General features: G+C 36.3%; 1 protein-coding gene across 3 annotated transcripts in view; it reads right to left on the reverse strand.

The window, feature by feature from the left end:
• Positions 1-21,371, reverse strand: part of FucT6 (alpha-(1,6)-fucosyltransferase 8) — a 160,140-nt gene that overhangs the window by 130,638 nt on the left and 8,131 nt on the right. Inside the window, exon 1 of one of the 3 annotated variants that reach the window (XM_090407762.1) lies at positions 2,966-3,152. The exons of the other annotated variants lie outside the window; for them this stretch is intronic. Within the exon in view, the coding sequence (XP_090263888.1) occupies positions 2,966-2,969 (4 nt within the window). The 5' untranslated portion in view covers positions 2,970-3,152. Of the gene's footprint in view, positions 1-2,965; positions 3,153-21,371 lie in introns of those variants that run through there. 3 annotated transcript variants of the gene reach the window in all.

Raw genomic sequence — 21,371 nt, forward strand, 5'->3', positions numbered from 1 at the left:
GCGCCAAGTAAGCCTATATACCAGAAGGCCTGTAGTCTACGTCCAATTATCCACAGTTCATTGTAGAGCACATTTTGAGTGGTGGTGTATCTATAAAAATTGGACAAGACACCAATGGGCTAATGTACTCTTTATAGATGAGAGTTGTTTAATCTTTCCTCCAATTCTAGACAGCACTTGATCTGGCATAAAAGTGGTACTACTTACGCATTTTTGAAAATTATGGAGACAACTACCGTGTTTGAATAAAAACTTTAGTTTAATATAACTAAAATCTACATTCGACGTTTCGACCTTTATGTCAAGGTCATCTTCTGGAGCATACAACTATACACAGAAAACAAGCTACACTACAATCAAACTGGTTTGTTAAAGACACTGACCAACTGCTACAACAATTGTTGGCCTGACCTCTGGTGAAAAAAATGGTACTACTTACATTGCAAGTATGTTCTTGAAAGGGATGACAGGCCTGAGAGTGTGATGTCTGCAAAGAATTTGAATGTGTTTAAGGTGCGGTATGATGAGCTGTGTGTATGAGAAAGGGATCTCTTAGATGAGTCTTTGACTGCATGGGGTCTTTGGATAATAATAAGTTTAACAGTTTTTATTATTCACATCACGTATACCAATTATACTATTCAACTTGTATAATTATGACAATATTTCACAATACAATTCAATGCACAGTAAAATGTTACAAAAAATAAAATTCAAGTATTACTATCATATTCTGTTGGTACTAACACTTATTTTGGCTATTATTTTATTATAGTTAATAAAACATTTTCTCATATATGCAAGTAGAATATGATATATTTTGAATGGTTTCATAATTATGATAAGTAACTGGTTTAGAGTAATGTAAGTTAATTAATGCAAATATGTGTAACCAAGGGCCATAGCCATACTGGTTACTAGAAAAGTAATTAGCTCAAAACAGACACTGAGAGTCTGGGGACTGCATCTAAGAGGGCTCCCTTACCAGTTATAATAATGTACATGTTGATATTTTAATATTTTAAGTTCTATAAATCACTTTAATAACTTGTATATTTCTGTCGTATCCTCCCCTTCTTTGCTGCCATCCAAATTTTATAATCTGCAAACTTCAATCTAAAGGAGATTTCAACAGGCCTGTCCTCAACTTGAACTTGCCCTTCTTGATCCTCTCTTCCTGATTTCTTTATCCTCAAGAAACTTGGTAACCAGATCTGTACAGAGTAATCTATATGTTGTTATATCAAAATATAAAGTGCAGCAAAATCCCTGATCCTTTGAGATATTTCCCCATTTTTGCAATACATCTCCTGAACTTCAACTAGCACTCCCAAATCCCTAACAGCAACACGCTGTTGGTCTGAAATATTCAGAAAATAATTGCCACAAGATGTATGCAGCGGTCAATGGTTCTAAATAGATAGGAGTCTACATATGGGCACCTGTGAATGTATTCTAGCATGAATGAAAAGTAGTGCAATCCAGATATAAATGCATTCTTTTAGATGTTTCCAAGGATGGGTAATGCATTCTCACCCTGCTTCTGATACCAAAATAATATCCATGATAATATAAAAGATGAACTTTGCTGTTGCAGAGGTACATCTGTCCAATTTGTTTTTCTCTGTGATGTCTAATTGCTTAAGTTATTTTGATAAATTAAATTTCTTTTTATAGACTTTCATAGTAGAATTTTAATGGACATTTTACAGGATATTTAACTTTAATTTAATGATTTTTTTTCTTAAATTCATGAAGCAATGATTTAGTTTCCTCTTCATTAATCATGAATAGCATCCACAGCTCAGTCAACACAGATGATGACCTTTGGTTGGAAAGACCTGGGTTCAATCCTATCTAAGACACAAAGAATCTTTAAAAGGGCTTCTCAACCAAAGGATCAGGTAGTCTTGTATTAAGACAGCAGAGCTTTCCTTCCCAGAAACACATTTTTCACCCCCACAAGACAAATCAGACCAAGTATAGATGCAATTCACAGACATAATATGCTGTGCAGATTGGTTTAACCTGCCTGAGCACATTAATTAAGTTTCAATAACACCACATTACATGGCTGAAAAACTACTAGGTCTAATGTAAGAAGATTGTGAAGATGGTTGTTACACCATTCTTTTTAATTTTTTTTTTTTAAGGACAGGGGAGGCACCTCTACACTGTTTTATGTGTGATGAATTTATTTACATGAATCCAAATTGCATAAACTATTCCACCTGATGATGTTAATTGCTCTAAAATGTAATCAGCAAGCAGTAAATGAAGTGTTAAAGTGGCACTTGTGAACTTGCATGTAAAGCATGCAGGAGTTTCGATATTTATTGTGTATTCTTATGTTTTAGGAGACACATATTTTGATGAATTTGAATATTTATTACTTAGTTCAAGACACGTCTCGATTCCATGAGGTGTTTGTTAGTAATAATAATATCTGCCGAAAGGGTTCAATTAATAACTGAAGTCTTTCGGCTTTATATCTGCGTTTACCGTAATTTAAAGAACATCAAGGTCAAGACTACTTATCTGAGATAAAAACTGTGCTGAAACAGATGCATTTTTTACTGCTATTAAATTTTATCAGACAATACCTAAGGAAGGAACGTTGCAATACCATATATTATTATAACTTTTTTATATAAATTAAAATATTTATATACATACTCATTTATACTCTAGAGCAGGGGTTCTCAACCTTTTCCAGTGGCGTACCACTATATTTAATTCAAGATATTAGATGTACCAGTAAGGCAGTGGTACGCGTACCATAGGTTTGCGAATCCCTGCTCTAGAGTATTTAAGATTCGATAATGTTATAAACACAGGTTAAATATTTACTTTTCCATAACTTTATATATATATATATTCAGATCTGAGCAAAATACAAAATAGTCACATAACATGTATCTTAAATACTACACCCCTATAGAAATTAAAATATTTATATACATACTCATTTTTATACTGTACAGTATTTAAGATTCGATGTTATTAACATGTGTTCAATGATTTCCTTTTGCATAACCTGTTTCTTTTATATATAATTTTTTTTCACATTTCAGTAGAACAAAAATAGTCACATAGCACGTAAACACAAACACAATTGTTACATTAAAAAAGAAGAAAAAATCAAACTTCAGCTTTTTCCCACGAAACCACGACTTGGCAGATCTATTCCCACTTACTTCTGCACTTTACTGCCATCTACACACGCGAATCACCATATACAGTATATATTTTTACTACATATTTAGTATATACATACATAGTACACAGTTTTTTTTTTTTTTTTGGTGGGTGGGGGAGGAACGGTACCCAACGGTACAGAGTATCCACACCTTCATTAGCAGTGACAACCGAATGCAGTAGCGTTTTAATTTTCAACTTTTCCTACTATCAAAGAATGCGTATCGGCACCTAGTATTTTTTTAAAAGGACTAATTGTTTTAGATCGAGTGTTGGACATTCGGTTTACACGCTGTCTATCATATTTTGTTTATATGTAAATATATATTTACGGGGATAGAGGATTTTTCGTCCCTCAAAGGGAAAATCAGCCCTGTAAACACACAGATCTAGAAGTATAAAATACTTCCCCTTAGAACAGGGGTGGGGGATCCTTTTTAGTATCAAGGGTGAAAATTGCTAATTTAAAAACTTCCGCGGGCGACTGGTAAATTTTAGCTCTTATATATAGTGAATGTAGTGTGCAATATATATCTTACCAGACATATGACCATCATATTATATGTAATATAGCTATTTTTAGTTTTGTATATTTAATTATTTAAATTTAAATAAATTTAATTTTAAAAAAAAAAAAAATCGGCTAACGCCTTTTTATTCCCGTATATACGGGAGTAGGCGAGGCCATTTAGCCCTATCTAACTTTTGGAGACTGAGTCAGCAGTTCAATCTCCACTGGTACCCAATCAGAGACAGATGGCCCAAGGCTATCACTAATTAAGCGTACGCAGTGAAGAGAGACGGCTCAAATGTGCCGCCATCTCGTGGTCCCTAACCCTAACACAATATATTTAATGTCTGAAATAATGTGGGTTCTACGGTCGATTTTCTTGAGTTTACGGAACGAAAAACCCGAGTTTCCGGGAGGAAAAACCCGCTTGCCCGTGCCAGAGATCGACTAACTCGGGAACCGGTCGAAAAAAGGCTTAGAAAAATTTCCTCTAGTCGCCGACTAGACTCGAAACCAAGTCTTCCTTCGTGCGGCCAAGCGCCGTGGTATGCAAACGCCACATCCACTGAGCTACACAGGCTCAATTTTATAATAAATTTAAATTATTATAAAATTTTATTTACATGTACATACGAGTACATCAGCAAAGGGGCGAATTCGAATAGACTCGCGGGCGAAATTTCTCCCGCGGGCGAGGGTTTCCCCATCCCTCACCCCTGTCTTAGAAGATAACGCAGGGGTGCCTGATGCATTAATTCCCCATGACTCCTAATCAAGGAGCTCTACCCGTCCTAATGGATGGATGGATTGAAGAAGATATATATATATATATATATATATATATATATACTGTATATACTTGAGGGAGACTACACTCCTACCAGGCGCGTCCCCTGGGTGGCAGATGGGGGGAAACCCAAATGGGTTGCTCTGAATAAAGAATAAAGAGCCGTGGACCAAAGGATGTAGCAGAGGCATGACAAGCTGGCTACATTATTATGCCTAACTTTCATGAGCAGGAGAAAGTCTACAAACCGAGATAGTGCTACTGTGTACGGGACAACCGATGCGCCTACTCAAAGACCACATAGAGTAGGTGAGAAATCAGCAATGCGGTCAGCCAAGGATGTGAAACGTAGCCACCCTCAACATAAGATCACTATACCTGGAAAATTGCAATTCGTCCAGGAAAATTTAAAAAGACTGAAATGGAGTATTTTAGGTTTATCAGAGACACATTGGCGTTGAGATGGATTTACCAGAAGGAAGACTGTACTTCTCAGGAAGAAAAGATAACATACACAGAGAAGGAGTTGCATTACTAATTGAAAATAAATTTACACACTCAGTAATCGAAATAAACCCAGTGTCTCCTAGAATAATAACAGCCAAACTTCAAGCAAAAGAAAAAGGTCAAACAATTAAAATAATTCAAATATATGCACCAGACAGTAACCATTCAGAGGAAGAAATATAAAATTTCTATGAAGAACTACAACAGGAAATAGATAATCCCAAAAATAGGGAACTCATGATAGCGATGGGAGATTTTAATGCTAAATAGGACAGTTCACAGCAGACAAAAAATATGTGATGGGGAAATTTGGATACGGAGAGCTTAACGACAGAGGAGAACAATTACTCCACTTCTGTAAAGCAAACGATCTAATGATTATAAACATATTGTTCTATCAACGACCTAATAATAAATATACATGGACATCCCCAGATGGTAATATAAAGAACTGCATAGACTATATCATCATAAACAAACAATGGAAAAGATCAGTAAATAATGTACGAACATTAAGAAGTTTTGATTTTGACACTGACCACGAAATATTAACTGCCAAAGTGAAGATTAAAGTCAACAGGAAAAATAATATCAGAAAAGAAGAAAACATCAACTATCAAAACTAAAAGATAGCTCAAGCAGAAGTCGATTTTTAGAACAGATGTGCTTGAAATTAAAACCCTCCATCTTCCAGAACAGCGGAAAATATGGGAAGAAGGAAAAGAAACAGTGTAATCAATTGCAAAAGACACTCTAGGTTCCAAACCCAAAATAAACAAACAATGGATAACCCAACAAATCATAGCTACCATATAAGAGAAAAAGAGGCCAAGATACTTGTAAACCAACAAAACAATGAAGAGAATAAAGAAAAATACAGAGCACTAAAAAATAAAGTTGATAACCTATGCAAAAAAGCCAAAGAAAAATGGCTAGAAGAAAAAGCTAAGAAATGCCAAGAAGCATACCAACAAAAGAACCTAAAAGTCTTCCATGATACTCTAAAAGAAATTACAAAGGAATTCTCAGCAAAAGCAGTAACAATGATAAACAACAAGATGACTGAAACCGGGAATATTGAATATATAAGAAAAATCTAGTCAAACCATTTTAAGACTATCTTCCACCAAGGAAATAAAACTACAATGTTAACAATAGAAGAAAATAATGATCACCCAAAAATTTTACAAGTTAGATACGCAATAAAACAGATGAAAAACAATAATGCGCCAAAGCACCAGGCATTGATACTATCCCTACTGAACTGTGGTCATATGGAGGCAGCATATCAATAGAATATTTAACAACCCTATTCAATAAAATACTACAAACAGGAGAGATCCCAGATGACTGGAGAACTGGAAAGATCATCCCAATATACAAGAAAGGAGACAAAAGAGACTGCAGAAATTACAGACCAATCAATTTACTCCCTCACACCTATAAAATATTCATAAGAATTATACAAAATAGATTAAAAACCACCTACGAAGAAATGATAGGCATAGAACAAGCTGGTTTCCGAGGAAACTATTCAACAATAGACCAAATTTTCACATTGCACCAACTAGCAGAGCTCAGCTGGGAAGACCACAAAGAACTATATTGTTGTTTAGTGGACTTTAAATAAGCTTTTGATAACATCAACAGAGAAATCCTTCTTAAAATTCTACTAGAAAAAGCAATAGACAAATATATAATACAGTTTCTGATAAAATATTATTATAAGACAAATGCAATAATTAAAAAGGACACACTCACAACAGAACCATAGAGATCCAAAAAGGAGTAATGCAAGGATGCCCATTATTCCCATGCCTATTCAACATATATCTAGAAGAAGTTGTAAAGAAAGTAATAGACAATGAGCCTGGAATCAATTTCAACGGTTTAAACATAAATAATATCAAATATGCAGATGATCTCGTCCTTCTTTCAAGAACCCCAAATGAACTACAAAGGTTGATCAACAAGCTAAACGAAACCTGTAAAACATATGGCATGACAATAAATATACAAAAGCCAAAAGTGATGAAAATAGGGAGGAACAGAACTACCATCTAAGCCACCCTAAACGGAAAACAAATAGAATAAGTAGACAACTTCATATACCTTGGATCAAAACTAACAGAAACAATAGATAAACTCAAAATAATCAAACACAGATTGTTTGATTGTTTTGAGTTCAAACACAGAATAGCGATAGGATGGACCACCATGGGAAAATTACAGAAAATCTGGAAAACAAACAAGATATCTAAACAAGCCAAAATCAAATTATAGGAAGCAATAATTATACCAACAGTCATCTATAGAGCAGAAGCGTTGACAGTTAAAAAAAGAGAGGAGAAAAAACTGCTGGCATTTGAAATGAAATGCTTAAGAAAAATAAATAGAACAAGTTGGGTAGAAAAGAAAACAAACATCACAGTCAGACAAGAACTATTGTATAAAAAGACAATAATATATATATATATATATATATATATATATATATATATATATATATATAAAGTATTTTACCTTGGGTATAGTAAATGTTAAAAATTCCAAGCAATTTTAAACCTGGTTTTACTGCATTTCCCAAGTAAGCAAACAGACAAACAAGTCAAGTTTGCGCCTGCAAGTGATGCAAGTCTAGCTGATCCTACAGGTAGTGCAAGACCAAGGCAACTCGTGGTAAAGGTGGAATAAGCTCTGATCACTAATCTTAATATTTACCCTTAATGCCAAAACACATCTCCAAGAAGGGGATGCATGATGTTTTGTATTAAAGGCAAGAGGCCACTACTCAGACCGGTTTCGACCTTTATTGAGGTCTCATCAGTGGGAGCTAGGCTAGAAATACCAAGATTTAGTAATACAGAGCTTGTAAGTATTTTACCAGAACAAATTGCCATAAGGTGTTTTAACCTTATATATATATATGTGTGTGTGTGTGTGTGTGTAGAAATTATTACCTTGGTTATTTTTTATTTTTTACTTTGGTTATTATATCCAAGGTAAGAAGTATTTTACCTTGGGTATAATAAATGTTAAAGATACCAAGCTATTTTAAACCTGGTTTTATTCCATTTCCCAAGTAAGCAAACAGACAAACAGGTCAAGTTTGCGCCTGCACGTATTGCGAGTCTAGCTGACCCTCAAAGTAGTTCAAGTCAAGGCAACTCGTAAAGGTAGAATAAGTGCTGATCACTATTCTTAATATTTACCCTTAATGCACAGCCCATCTCCTTGAGGAGATGTATGATGCTATGTATTAAAGGCAAGTGGCCACTACCCAGACTGGTTTCGACTTTTATTGAGGTCTCATCAGTGGGAGCCAGGCTAGAAAGACCAATTGATTTCTAGAAATACTAGAAATTTCGTGTGTCACGAAAGGTTGTAAACCTATAAAATTGCGATTTTCATCATACAAAACGAAACTGGCTGCAGAAAACAGAAAGCCAGGGTAGCCACGTGTAGGTGTGCAGGTTGTTCACCAAAGAAGGGCAGTAATCAAAGGGGCGACATTTTGATCGATTATATGTATAATAAAATTTATTTTTATGGCACCATTTAAAGAATTGGAAGAACGATGGTACGTTGCGCTCTTCAATTGGAAAAGGCCTAAGTATCGAGTCTCATCATGACGGGAGGAATCTTTATATGGACTTTTTCAAACGAAGGTGAGTTAGCCGATCTCATACGGAAGCAGCAGGGTTTTTCTCCGGAAACTCAGGTTTTTTCATCCCGCATACAGACAAATCGGCCCTTCAGAACACATGTAATTTACAGACAAAAAATACTAGTTGTGGTGGTGGTGGGCGGTAGATGGCGCTGATGTAGATGATTGGTAGTAGAGATTCAGTGTAGTGGTGGAGAAAGAGAGTTGTACAATAGGTGTCCTCCCACGATGAGTCTTCAGACTCCTTGGAGGTGTCACGAATAATAATAATAATAATAATAATAATAATAATAATAATAATAATAATAATAATAATAATAATAATAATAATAATAATAATATGTCCTGTCCGTGTGATGTATACTGTCTGTATTCATTTAGACATAATATAGCCTTGGTTGCACTGTCTAGCATTGTCACTGTGTTATTGCATCTTGCGTAATCTTACGTATACAGTATTTAAAATGACTGTTTTTCGAGAGAAGCTTGTGAATGTATTCCTAAGAGTAAGTGATATTTATTATATTATAAAAGATTGTAGCGTAGCGCTTGAGAAATTAATGTGTTTAATATAGATTTCAAATATTGTTCATTAATTCATTAATTTATTTATTTATATATAACCCAAGCCATCATGAAAATTTAAAAAATTAATAATTAAATTTAAATTTTAAATATTAAATTGTTGATGTCATAAAAAGAATATTATAAGGGAAAAAAAAAACTTCCGGAGCCCAATACAGGAGAAAAAGAGCAAAGAAATTGCAAATCGAACAAGAATCGTCTGGTTCCCTAGATAAATTCGTGACTGCAGAAATATCACATTTAAAAAACAAACAAAAGATTTTGTCCACTGATGTTGATGCTGGTGCAGGTGCTGCAGTAACATCAAAAGAAACAGAACAGACCAAAGAAACGGAAGAAATTGAAACTGAAAGCAGCGCTGTGATTTCAAAAGAAGTAGAAGCTGACAGTTGTTCTAGGTAAAAGATGAAGATGAAGAAAATTCAGATTATTCTTTAAACAAAACTGAATTATCAAGTTCTGCTTTAAAATTTGATGCACAATGCAGGTACCTGGCCACAAATTTTATCTCTAAAAATAAGAGATTGTTTAGTATAAAATTCCCGTGGCAGATAATTAAATAATTTTCCTAGAGACGATTCTGGTCGAAACTTTTCTGACTCATATTGTATTAGAACGCTCCCAAATGTAGAAAAAAAATCCATAGAAATTATTTGATATACTCGATATCACAAAATTCGTTTTTTTTTTTTTGCTATTATTGTAAGTTATTTGATCATATATCAAATATTGGCAAAATAATAGGGTGTGACACCCTTTGTCAACTCATATAGGTAAATATGACTTCTATTACTCCCACCTTATTATCACCACCTCTGGGTCTGGTTCCCACTGATGTGCTTTTGGGTAGAAGTGATTGCTTTCCTTGAGATGTCAGAAGCTCTGCTTGGGAGTAGGTTTTTGCCTGTCTCTGAGTGTGGCCACTGCTAAGATTATGGCTCTGCTCGGGGGTTGGATTTTGTCTGTCTCTGAGTGGGTCCACCTCTGAGATTATTGCTATGCTGAGTTGGACGGTCACTCTTAGGGAGTGGTCTGGAGGACCGCCTAATTTTTCCAGAGGTCTTTACTTAAACAGCACCTCAACAAAGGGTGAAACCGGTTTGGGTATTGGCCCTTCCCTTAATGCATGGCATTATACATATCTGCAAGGAGATGTGCTTTGCATTATGGGAGATATTAAGGCAAGTGATGACAACTTATACCACCTTTACCACGAGTTTTCCCAGTCCTGAGACTCTTCGGGTGCAAACTTTGTTTGCTAACAGTTGGATAAAGGATAAAATCCAATATATAATTAGTACCATAGCCAAGTGAAAATACTTCCATAAACTTATCTCTAATCCAGAGAATTCTAATAATAGGGTGTGACACCTTTTGGTAACTGGTATAGGTAAATATGACTTCTCCATTACTTCCACCTTAGTATTACCACCTCTGGGTCTGGCACCCACTGATGAGACCTCAATAAAGGTCGAAATCGGTCGGGTAGTGGTCCTTTCCTTAATGCATAGCATTATACATGTCCGCAATGTTTTGCACAATGGAAGAAACTAAGGCAAGTGATGAGAACCTATACCACCTTTACCATGAGTTGCCCCAGTCCTGAAAGTACTTCAGGCACAAACTTTGTTGGCTAACAATTGCAAAAAGGATAAAATCCAATATATAATTAATATTGGCAATCCGTTATTGAACTTAATATACATAATCCAATATTTATCATGGCAGTGTATAGCTTTTAGAGGATCATCTAAAAATTATATGACTATAATAATGGAAATTTTTTAAAATTAGTAGAAACAGTTGCAAAATTTGATACAATAATGTTTGAACATTTACGTCGCATTCAAACCTCAGAGTAAAAGAATAAGGCGCATTATTTAGGATATGGCATACAGAATGAAATAATTCACATGATTTCCGATGGTATGCGGAAATAAATTTTAGACATGGTTCGAAACGCAAAATATTACTCGATAATTCTTGATACAAGTCCAGACATAACTCATACGGAACAATTAACTCTCATTATTAGATTTGTATATCATAACAAAAATAAAAACATAACAGAAATTCACGAACATTTTTGGGGATTTTGTGCTGTTGAGGTCACCACTGGTCAGGGAATATATAAATTGACTGTAAATCATTTACAATCGCTGAATCTCAATATTTCTCATTTACGCAGCAACGGATATGACAATGGCGCGAATATGAGTCATAAACATCACGGGCTTCACCAAAATATTATTGAAACAAATTTTTCTACCGTTTACGGGAAGTACGGCAGCATCTCAACCCCCCCCCCCCCCTAATTTTATCCTGGCTCGGGACCGGCATAGCTGACTGTAATCCGTGAGTGTGTGTTCTAGAGGACGAAAAACCCTGGTTTCCGGGTGAAAAAATCCCCTACTTCTGTATGACACCGGCTAACTCACCTTTCATCAAAAGACACCAGATAAAGGTCCCTCACTCACGGACGGGAATCGAACCCAGGTCTTTCCGACCCAACGGCTTCGTCTATACCGACTGAGCTACAGAGGCTCTGGTACTCGGCAAAAAAGAACATTGTACGATGAATGCACTTAATAGCAAGTTTCAAAATGATCTTCGTTGCCAGCCACTCAGCAATTGAGACATCTCACTATGGACAGATTCAGGCACTCAAAGTTCCCGGTTAATATCTTATGGTAATACATGCATAATAAACGTGCTATGGAAGTTCATCAACATCAACGTTTTCCGCTGAGAAAGACCACACCTATTATTTCAAGTGGCTTCACAAAATCCACAAGATTTAGATCAGGTCATATTCTTGGAACTAAAGTTTGATGAGTTCCTTCTCATCAAACTTCTCCAGTTCATCGTATATATATATATATATATATATACGATGAACTGGAGAGACAAATTGTGCAATCAACAGAAATTGTCCATAATCCGGTCCCCTTAATATCAACCTTAGTTATAACCCTTTTCTCATTATTGTAACTCTTCATATGTCCAAGTTTGTCATACATGAGATCATGCTCGGGTGAACGTGCCCAACAATACTGTGGCATCCAGAATGGCTTCCAATGTCAGCAAGTCAATTTGCAGCTGCCTCTTGTAAGGTACATATACTTATTTATAAAAAAAAATTCAGCTAACGCCTTTTTATTCTCGTATAGCGAGTAGGCGAGGCTTTAGTCCTAACTCTCTTGGAGACTGAGTGGGCAGTTCAATCTCCAGTGGTACCCAATCAGAGGTAGATGGCCCAAGGCCATCACTAATTAAGCAGCACGAAGTGAAGATAGACGGCGACAAGTGCCGCCATCTCGTGATCCCCAACCCTAACACAATATATTTAATGTCTGAAATAGTGTGGGTTCTACGGTCGATTTTCTTAAGTTTATGGAACAAAAAACCTGAGTTTCGTGGAGAAAAACCCGCTTTCCCGTGCCAGAGATCGACTAACTTGGGAACCGGTCGAAAAAAAGCTTAGAAAAATTTCCTCTAGTAGCCGACTAAATTCGAAAGCATGTCTTCCTTCGTGCGGTCAAGCGATGCGGAGCGCAAACTTCACATCCACTGAGCTACACAGCCTCTTATACTTATTTATTTATTATTCCTCTATTGATGTTGTTATACACCGTGTGATGTCCTCTAAGAAAACCAAACTAGTTGTGCACTCAAATTATAATAAATAGCATTTTTTCTATTTTGGTATCGCTCGGTTTCTAGTAATCAAATTTTAATCATATAATAATAATAATAATAATAATCATAATAATAATGATGATGCCTTTTATTCCCTTACAGGAAGTAAGCGAGGCTTTTAAACCTATCTGGCTTTTGGAGACGGAGTGTAGAGTTCAAACTCCACTGCTACCCAATCAGAGACAGCTGGCCCATGACTATCACAAATTATAAGCTACAACCGATCGTATTGTTTTCTATTGTAAATCTGATTTTCCTTCTTCTGAAGTTTTTAATGTCTTGTGGCATTTTTTCCCTATTGTTTTACATAGCTCTGAGAATTCTATTCTACTTCTCTTGTTTAGATCTCTTTTTAATTATCTTCTCTTTCTGAGAAGGTTTAGGGTTTCTGCAGATAATTTTTTTGTCATCCTTTTAGTTAATTCTACCAATTTCTTTGACAAGAGAAGGAGAATTGAATTCTCAGAACTATGTAAAACAACAGGGAAAAAGAATGCTACAAGAAATTAAAACTTAAATTAAAATTGTTCCAAATTTAGATCACACACTTCTTTAGATGACAGTAGCCCTTTCTTTTCGGTTACTAAAATGTCTTACTATGTCCATCTGAATCAATTTGTTCACAGTCACTGTTCCATACAATTGAAAAAGAAGAAACCAGACAGAAAATTATCATAAAAAATATTTGGCCCTCTTTTATCTTATTTACATGATTAATTGTTTCCTTTATACTAATCAAAATTTTATAGACCTAATAACAACAACACCAAAAATTATCCTCTGAATTCCAAAACACGCATCATCTGCATTCAGCATAAGTAACTTAGAGCCCTCTTTTCTAAAGCTCTCTTATATGTGCAAACTTGACTTATTTGTCTGTTTTCTTCACTTGGGAAAAAAGGATTAAAACCTAGCTTATAAAATTGCTTGGTATCTTTAACATAATATACCGAAGTTAAAAAACTTTCTACATATATATATTGGCGTACATATTTACTCAGTAGATAATGTTATGAAAAAATTAGTTTGAATGACTATAATACCGAGAATAAAAAGAATAAAGTTTTAAAAAAACGTTTAATTTTCTTGACCAAAAAGTCTAGTGGCCTCGATCTGACACCACATTGCTTCAAATGAACTACCATTTTCATGCTATCCAATCTCTAAATGTATTAGGAAGATATGCTATTAAACAATATTAAAAATTAAATAAAATATTCATTCCATTCCATATAATTTATTTCCAGTATCTTCAGGAGATCAGAAAGACCAAAGAGCCCTTGGGAAGAAGGATGCTTCACAAAAAGAGATAAAAGAAATAATAGAACAGGCAGATTATTTGAAATTCATGTAAATGAATATGGGCTGGCAATGTAAACAGATGAAAATGATAAAATTAAGTACTGAGTGGATACCAAGAGAGAGAGAAAGAGAAGAAAAGATCACCAAAGAATAAGATGGAGAGATGAGCTACAAAAGTTTTACATGGCAGTTGAAACTGGCTCAAGATAGAAAGGACTGGAAAGTTAAGGAGGAAGTCTGTATCCAGCAATGAATGAAAAAAGTCAAAAGAATAATAATAATATATTTACTGAGTATATGTTTCACCAGATATGAATTAATTGTTTCGCTTGCCTTTTTGCTCGCATATCATCCAAACTTTTATGGAATTTTAAATTTTTTTCTTTGAGGCCGATTAGGCCAAATAGGTTTAAGGTAGTTCCTGGTTGTGATACGATTAATTAGTTGTTGAATTCAACTCCATACATTTTACAGATAAATAGAAGTCGAATTCATTTCACCATTGTAGGAGGTCCTCCGATAATCGTTAAGCTAATTATGCGATATTAACTCAATCTCAAGTAAAGATCGTTTCGTAGACCAACAAAATATACCTGCACATGTAAAGATCGCTTTTATCATTGAATTGAGTATATCTGTAAACATCGAAATTTCCAAGTCCCTAACAATAGCAGTTCGTTCATAATCAAAAAATTCAACGAAACTTCCCTACGTAGCATTCTGTAAAAATTTATCTGAGGGTGCACAGGTATTCAAACAAGTACTATAGGACTGTACTAAATTGCTCAAAGTAGGTTGTTTGCACTTGGTGATTAACGTTGCGTTCAGTGAAACTCAGTTTCCTTCAGACTATGAAAAAACATGAGTAAAACTTGTCTATTATGGAAAATTACGATAGGCGAATAGCCGTTTATATTCTTTCAAGTGGACGCTAGTATGATCACAAAATTCAGTTCCGAATCTTGAAATGACCGAATATCACCACCTGTCAGAAATCAGACTCACCTATGTAAAGATTATTTTAAAATGCTAAAGGAATCACTCCTGAAGTTCAGCAGATTCTTCTGCATCCCAAGTTGTCCAGTAAGTGAGAAATTAACAACACAAAAACCTATAATGATGTTTATGAGAGGATATATGCCCAGTTATATCCTCGGTTGTATTCTTGAGGCCAGTTTGTCTGAGAAACCGCTGTGAACTCCATGACCCAGTAATTCACACTAACAGGAGTGAATGGAAGAATTTGATGAAATCGATGATTGGTGGTGATAATATGCAGAACATGAATACTCAAGTGCCAGTGACGTGAGAGCTGTTTCCAAAAGCTTAAAAAAGGAAGGAAAAACATTGGGTAATGCGGAATACCATATTAGCATAAATTCAGCATAAATTTTGTTTTAGCATAAATTCAGCTCAATCTTCAAAAGTCAGATAGGGTTAAAAGGCATCACCTATTCCATAAAAGATATTAGCTCTTTTTTTCTTTTTTTTGTTTTTGTTTAGGGGATTTTATACTAAAAATTCTAAAAATAGTATGGGGAATACTTATTTTTATAGTATAGGGGAATACTACGGAATACTGTTTTTCATTAAAACAATGAAAACTGAAGCCTACTTGTAAGTCACACACTTAAGTTTTTCGACACCAGCTGAAATACCAACTATTCCATAATGTCCGGTAATTCTATTTTGAAATTACGCGTCGCTTGGTCACATTTTGAAAGCACAAAGAGGATGATATAAAATTCATTATTTGTTCTATAGATAATAACAGTGGTTAAGGCTATGCGGAATGCAATCATGGTATCAAAGTTGAAAAACTTGCTTGTAAAAAAAGTCTCAAATTGAGAATAATGAGAAAAACAATGTCTACTCAGGACGGAAGCTCCAACAAGAGCAATTCCTCGCTAGCAGAGAGGGAAGGAAATGATAAAAAAAAGAGTTAATAGTTCCATGGTAGCCAGGTAGGCTACAACACTTTAGACGCGAGAAACCAAGGTATCCTTATTACCCGACTATATCTTATTAGGCGAAGAATGATCTTCAAAAGTATTTGATTCTGTCCATCTACTCCTTTCAGGAAAGCAGAGATATGGCGTTGAAATGTGGCAAACTAATAGTTTAAATGCTATTTGCAGAATGAAAATTATCCATTGCTTTTGCCTAAGCAGTGAATATTTTTTTCAATTATTACCTTAATTACAAAATAAATAAAATCCCCTAAAGCAGTGTTTCCCAAAATGTAGTATGCATACTTTCAAAGGAACGCAAAGGTATTTAGGGGGTTACAAGACAGTTTTTTTATTATTATTTTCTTTACTTTTATATTGCATTCACGGTATTGTCACAGATAAGTGTGTTTCTATTCTGTCATTAATTTTTCAATAAATAAAAAAAAATTAAAGACAGTTTCAAACAAAATGTGTGTTTTGGCCTGTTCAACTGACCTCCATTAACGTACGTGTGGTTGATGATACGATCGTGTTCTAATAAATCTTTTCGCACTATCTGTATTCCTCTTCTACCTTGACAACTCTTTATGAGTTTTAGCTTGCAAGCTGTCTGTATTAAAAATTTAAATTATTATTATGTGACACCTCCAAGGAGTTCGATGATGCAAACCATGCTGTCACAACTCTACGAAAACTACACTTCCTGAATCATTCGTATCTTAAATTGTAAATATCCTCGGAGATTGTTTCACCACCGTGTGTACATGTTTGATTGTATTTGTTCACTAGTTATAATGATGAGCGGGTTATACGAGCACGGACGGATATGGCTTATTTTTTTTTTAGCATTTGCGTTGTTGGTTATTAAAAAATTTTGAAGTGCAGTCTAATAATAATTAATACATAAAATATTTAACTAATATTAGTATCTCTCTTTTGTATTTTCTTAAACACTTTAATCTGGATCATTGGTTAAAAACCGGATGTTTGAAATGCACAACAGAAAAAAGTGAAAGAAATAAAAACGGTGGTGGTAACCAGTGATATGCTGGAGCTGGCTCGTACTGGCTCGAGCCAACCAGTGGTTAAAATTTTGAAGAATTTTTGCTAGCAGGTTGGTTAAACCGACAACAGCTTTAAACTAGAGAGTGACACGCTCTTTAATCCAAAATAGCTAGCAACATTTGGGTCATAAAATTGTATGTGGCTATACGGAAAATTCAGCCGTGGCGCTGGTTCGGTACCCTTTGTGTTTTCTTTCTGCCACTCCCTTTCCTACGGGGAAGCTCTGTGTAGGATTATCTCCACTAGCAATTTTACAGAAATATTACTTTTCAACAAACAAAAAAAAACGACTTGCCTACTCCCTATAAGGGAATAAAAGGCGTTAGCTAATTTTTTTTATTACAAACATTTGCTTAATATTGCCTGAGCCGCTTCTTTTTAAGGTAATCACATTTCCATGCTTGTCTGTCAAAGATTTTCGTTTCTTGAATTGCCGTGAACCTAATTAGGTAATTTCCCCAAGAACAAGTGTTTCTGAAAAATTTGAGTGAAGTTTTCTGATAATGGTACTGGTGTATACTTTCGGGGAAGACGGGGGGGGGCGTCACATAAAACCTGTCACATAGTTTTCCAAGAGTTTGGGGTGAGAAACAGCTTAACAAAAAATCACATATATTTACGATATAATTACGATACATTTTTTGGGAAAACAGTTAGAGATTGGGACGCAACACCAAATGTCAAATCATTATTATTATTATTATTATTACGGGCAACTCCAGGGAGTCATTAGACTCATCGAGGGAGGCCCCAAATCATTTTCATCACAACTATTCGACATTCATACAGTATCTATCATACCTCGCCTTAAACTCATTCACTGTCACAGCATCCACCACAGACTCAGGGAGCGCATTCCACTCATTCACTACTCTAAAAGTAAAGAACCCAGCTCTAACACCTTTACTAACCACACTTTTGCCCAGTTTCCATGGATGTCCCCTAGTCCTCCCACAACCAGCCCTGTTCTCAAAAATATCTTCTGAATTAATTTTATAGAAACCCTTCAGTAATTTGAATGTCTCAATCATATCTCCCCTCCTCCGCCTATCAACCAATTTTTGCAACCCACAAATCCTCAACCTGTTCTCATACGGTTCATTCCACAGACCTGCTATCATCTTGGTCACTCGCCTCTGGATCCTCTCCACCTCCTCCCCATTAAGAAGAAACCTAGGTGACCAAATCTGAGCACAGTAGTCGAGATGAGGTCTTATCAAGGCTCGATACAGAGGAACAATAACCTGCTTGTCTCTGCTTGTCAACGTATTCTTCAGCAACCAAGTGATTTGATGAGCTGATTTGGCCACTTTTGCAATGTGTCCCCTAAATTTCAATTCCTTATCCACCAACACTCCTAAATCTCGTGCCTCATCAATTTCCTGGAGCACGGTTCCACCAATGCAGTAAACTGCCTCCCATCTTTTCACCCCAAAATGCATAACCTTACATTTTGCCACATTAAATTGACATCCATTCTCCCTAGCCCAGACCTCCAATCTATCCAAATCATCCTGCAAAATTTTGACGGCATCTGCATTCACTATTGCCCTACCCAACTTTGCATCATCCGCAAACAAATGAACTGTTCCTCTCAGATCCTTTCCTATATCATTTATGAACAAATTAAACAGCAGTGGTCCAAGAACAGATCCTTGTGGTACACCACTAGTCACAGGCCGTCTTGTGGACTCTACTCCTGAGTAAACCACTCTCTGATATCTCTCCGTCAACCACCCTCCTATCCATCTCACCAACCCTATGTCCATTCCCATATGCTGCAATTTACTGATTAGAATTCCATGTGGTATCGTGTCAAAGGCCTTAGCAAGGTCCAGCAGAATCACTGTAAACCCATTACCCTTATCCAGGTCAGCCGTCACTGTGTTATAATACGTGAGCAAGTTACTGAGGCATGACCTACCCTTCACAAAACCATGCTGTCCCCGATACAGTATCCCATTTTCTTCTATCCAATCTTGTATTTTCCTCTTGACTATTTTCTCTAAGACCTTGATAATGATTCCTGTTATGCTGATTGGCCGGTAATTTTCAACAGCAGCCTTGGAACCACCTTTGTGCAGTGGAACTATTTTCCCCTCTTTCCACCCCCTTGGGACTGACCCAGTCCTGAGGCTCAAATTAAACATAATGGTCAAGGGCACTGACAATTCTTTTGCCGTTTCACGTACGACACGAGCTGGTATACCATCCAATCCCACAGATGTATTGACATTGAGGTTCTGTAACAGACTAGTTACCTCTACCTCATTCATCACAATTCCAGTATAAGCTGTTGGTTCCTCCATTTCCGCAAGGCCACCACCTGGATGATATACTCTTGCAAAGTGCTCGCTCAGTAATTCCACAACATCGACTGATTCAGTTACCTCCCTACCCTCAGCATTTTTTAAGATCATTCTACCATGAGCATTTTTCCTTTTACTTGCAACATATTGAAAAAACTGTTTGGGATTCTCTTTAGCCTGCATGGCCAATTTCCTTTCGTAATCTGCTTTTGCTTTTCTTACCACCCTTGTTACCATCCTGGCCTGAGCTTTATACTGTTCATGCACCTGATGGTCACCCTTCTCCTTAAATTCCCTCCACAATTGTTTCTTTTTTTGCAGCTCAAGCTTAATAGTGTTATTTATCCATTTAACCCCTACCTGATTTATTATTCGGACTCTTGGTATACAGTCAACCATTGCCTCCTGCAAACAGTTCTTGACCACCTCCCATGCACCATCAACATCCAGCCCTTGCAGTTTTACATGCCATGGCATTGAGCCAAGCACACACCTAAGCTTGTCATACTTACCAGCCCGATAATTCCACATATACCCTGTCTTAATTGTAAATTCGACTCCTTTAGCCACCTCCCAAGTCATGACCTTATGGTCACTCTCACCAATTGGTGGCAACAAGGTCATGTTCGTTACAGCCACATTCTCAGTTGCAATTACTAGGTCCAGCACTCTCTGCCCCCTGGTATTTTCCAATACATGTTGCCGTAGATAGTTGTCCCTTAATAACTGCATAAAATCCAATTCCTTCCTCCCATGTGCCCTCTCCTCTTTCCAGTCAATATTACCATAATTGAAATCACCCATAATAATTACCCTCTTTCCATTCATTTCTTCTATTTGCTTATGCATACTATTCCCACCATCCACTCCATCACCCGGTCTATAGCAGCACCCAATTGTATATTTTGTTCTGCTAGATTGTATCTCACACCAAACAGCCTCAAATGTGCTTTTTTCCCCATCCTGCAGTTCAACTTCTATACTCCTTGGCTGAAGCTCATCAGCTATCATCAATAACACTCCTCCCCCCTTTTTATTCACCCTGTCACTCCTGAACACGCTATACCCATCGCATTCAATCCCACTAGCTTTATCATCTTCTGTCAGCCATGTTTCACTAATACCGACAACCTGTGGCCTGGAAGTGCCAACCATGGCCAAAAACTCTTCCTTCTTGTTCCTAATACTCCTGGCATTAGTGTACATGAATCGCAGAAGCCCATTTGTCCCATCCCTACTTTGATTCCTTATACTAATTATCCCATTCTGATTTGTTGTCCGTCGTACTCGCCCGGGCATAATATACTCATTCATACACTTAACTGCCCCCCTTAAAGTCTGCATATATACTCCCCCCCCCTCTTAATAAATCTAGTTTCCCTGAGTCTGTACATCCACTTCCACATCATTCATCAACACTCTTTCAAGTCTCCGTACACCAACTCCATTCAAATGTAACCCATCCATCTTATATAAGTCCTTTCGCCCATCGAACTCATTCCACACATCCACAAATTCCACACCACTCTCCATGCATAACCCACGCATAAAGTCATTGGCAATTATGGCCCTCCTTCTAAACACTTCGCTGTCATACCGCGGTAAGATACTCACCATCCTAACTCTCTCACTCTTCTCTTTTGCTACCTCAAACAACTCCCTCACATCCTCTATCATTTCCATTTTGTCCTCTTTCAAATCATTCGTTCCTGCCACTATTATCATCTCTTTCACCCTCTGTTTTTGCAGTCGAATAGATTCGCTGACGTCCTTTATGTTCGCACCCGGC

This window comes from Typopeltis vanoorti, chromosome 17, assembly GCF_054136105.1.
Source record: "Typopeltis vanoorti isolate ZY-2024b chromosome 17, IOZ_Tvanoo_1.0, whole genome shotgun sequence".
Taxonomy (NCBI): domain Eukaryota; kingdom Metazoa; phylum Arthropoda; class Arachnida; order Uropygi; family Thelyphonidae; genus Typopeltis; species Typopeltis vanoorti.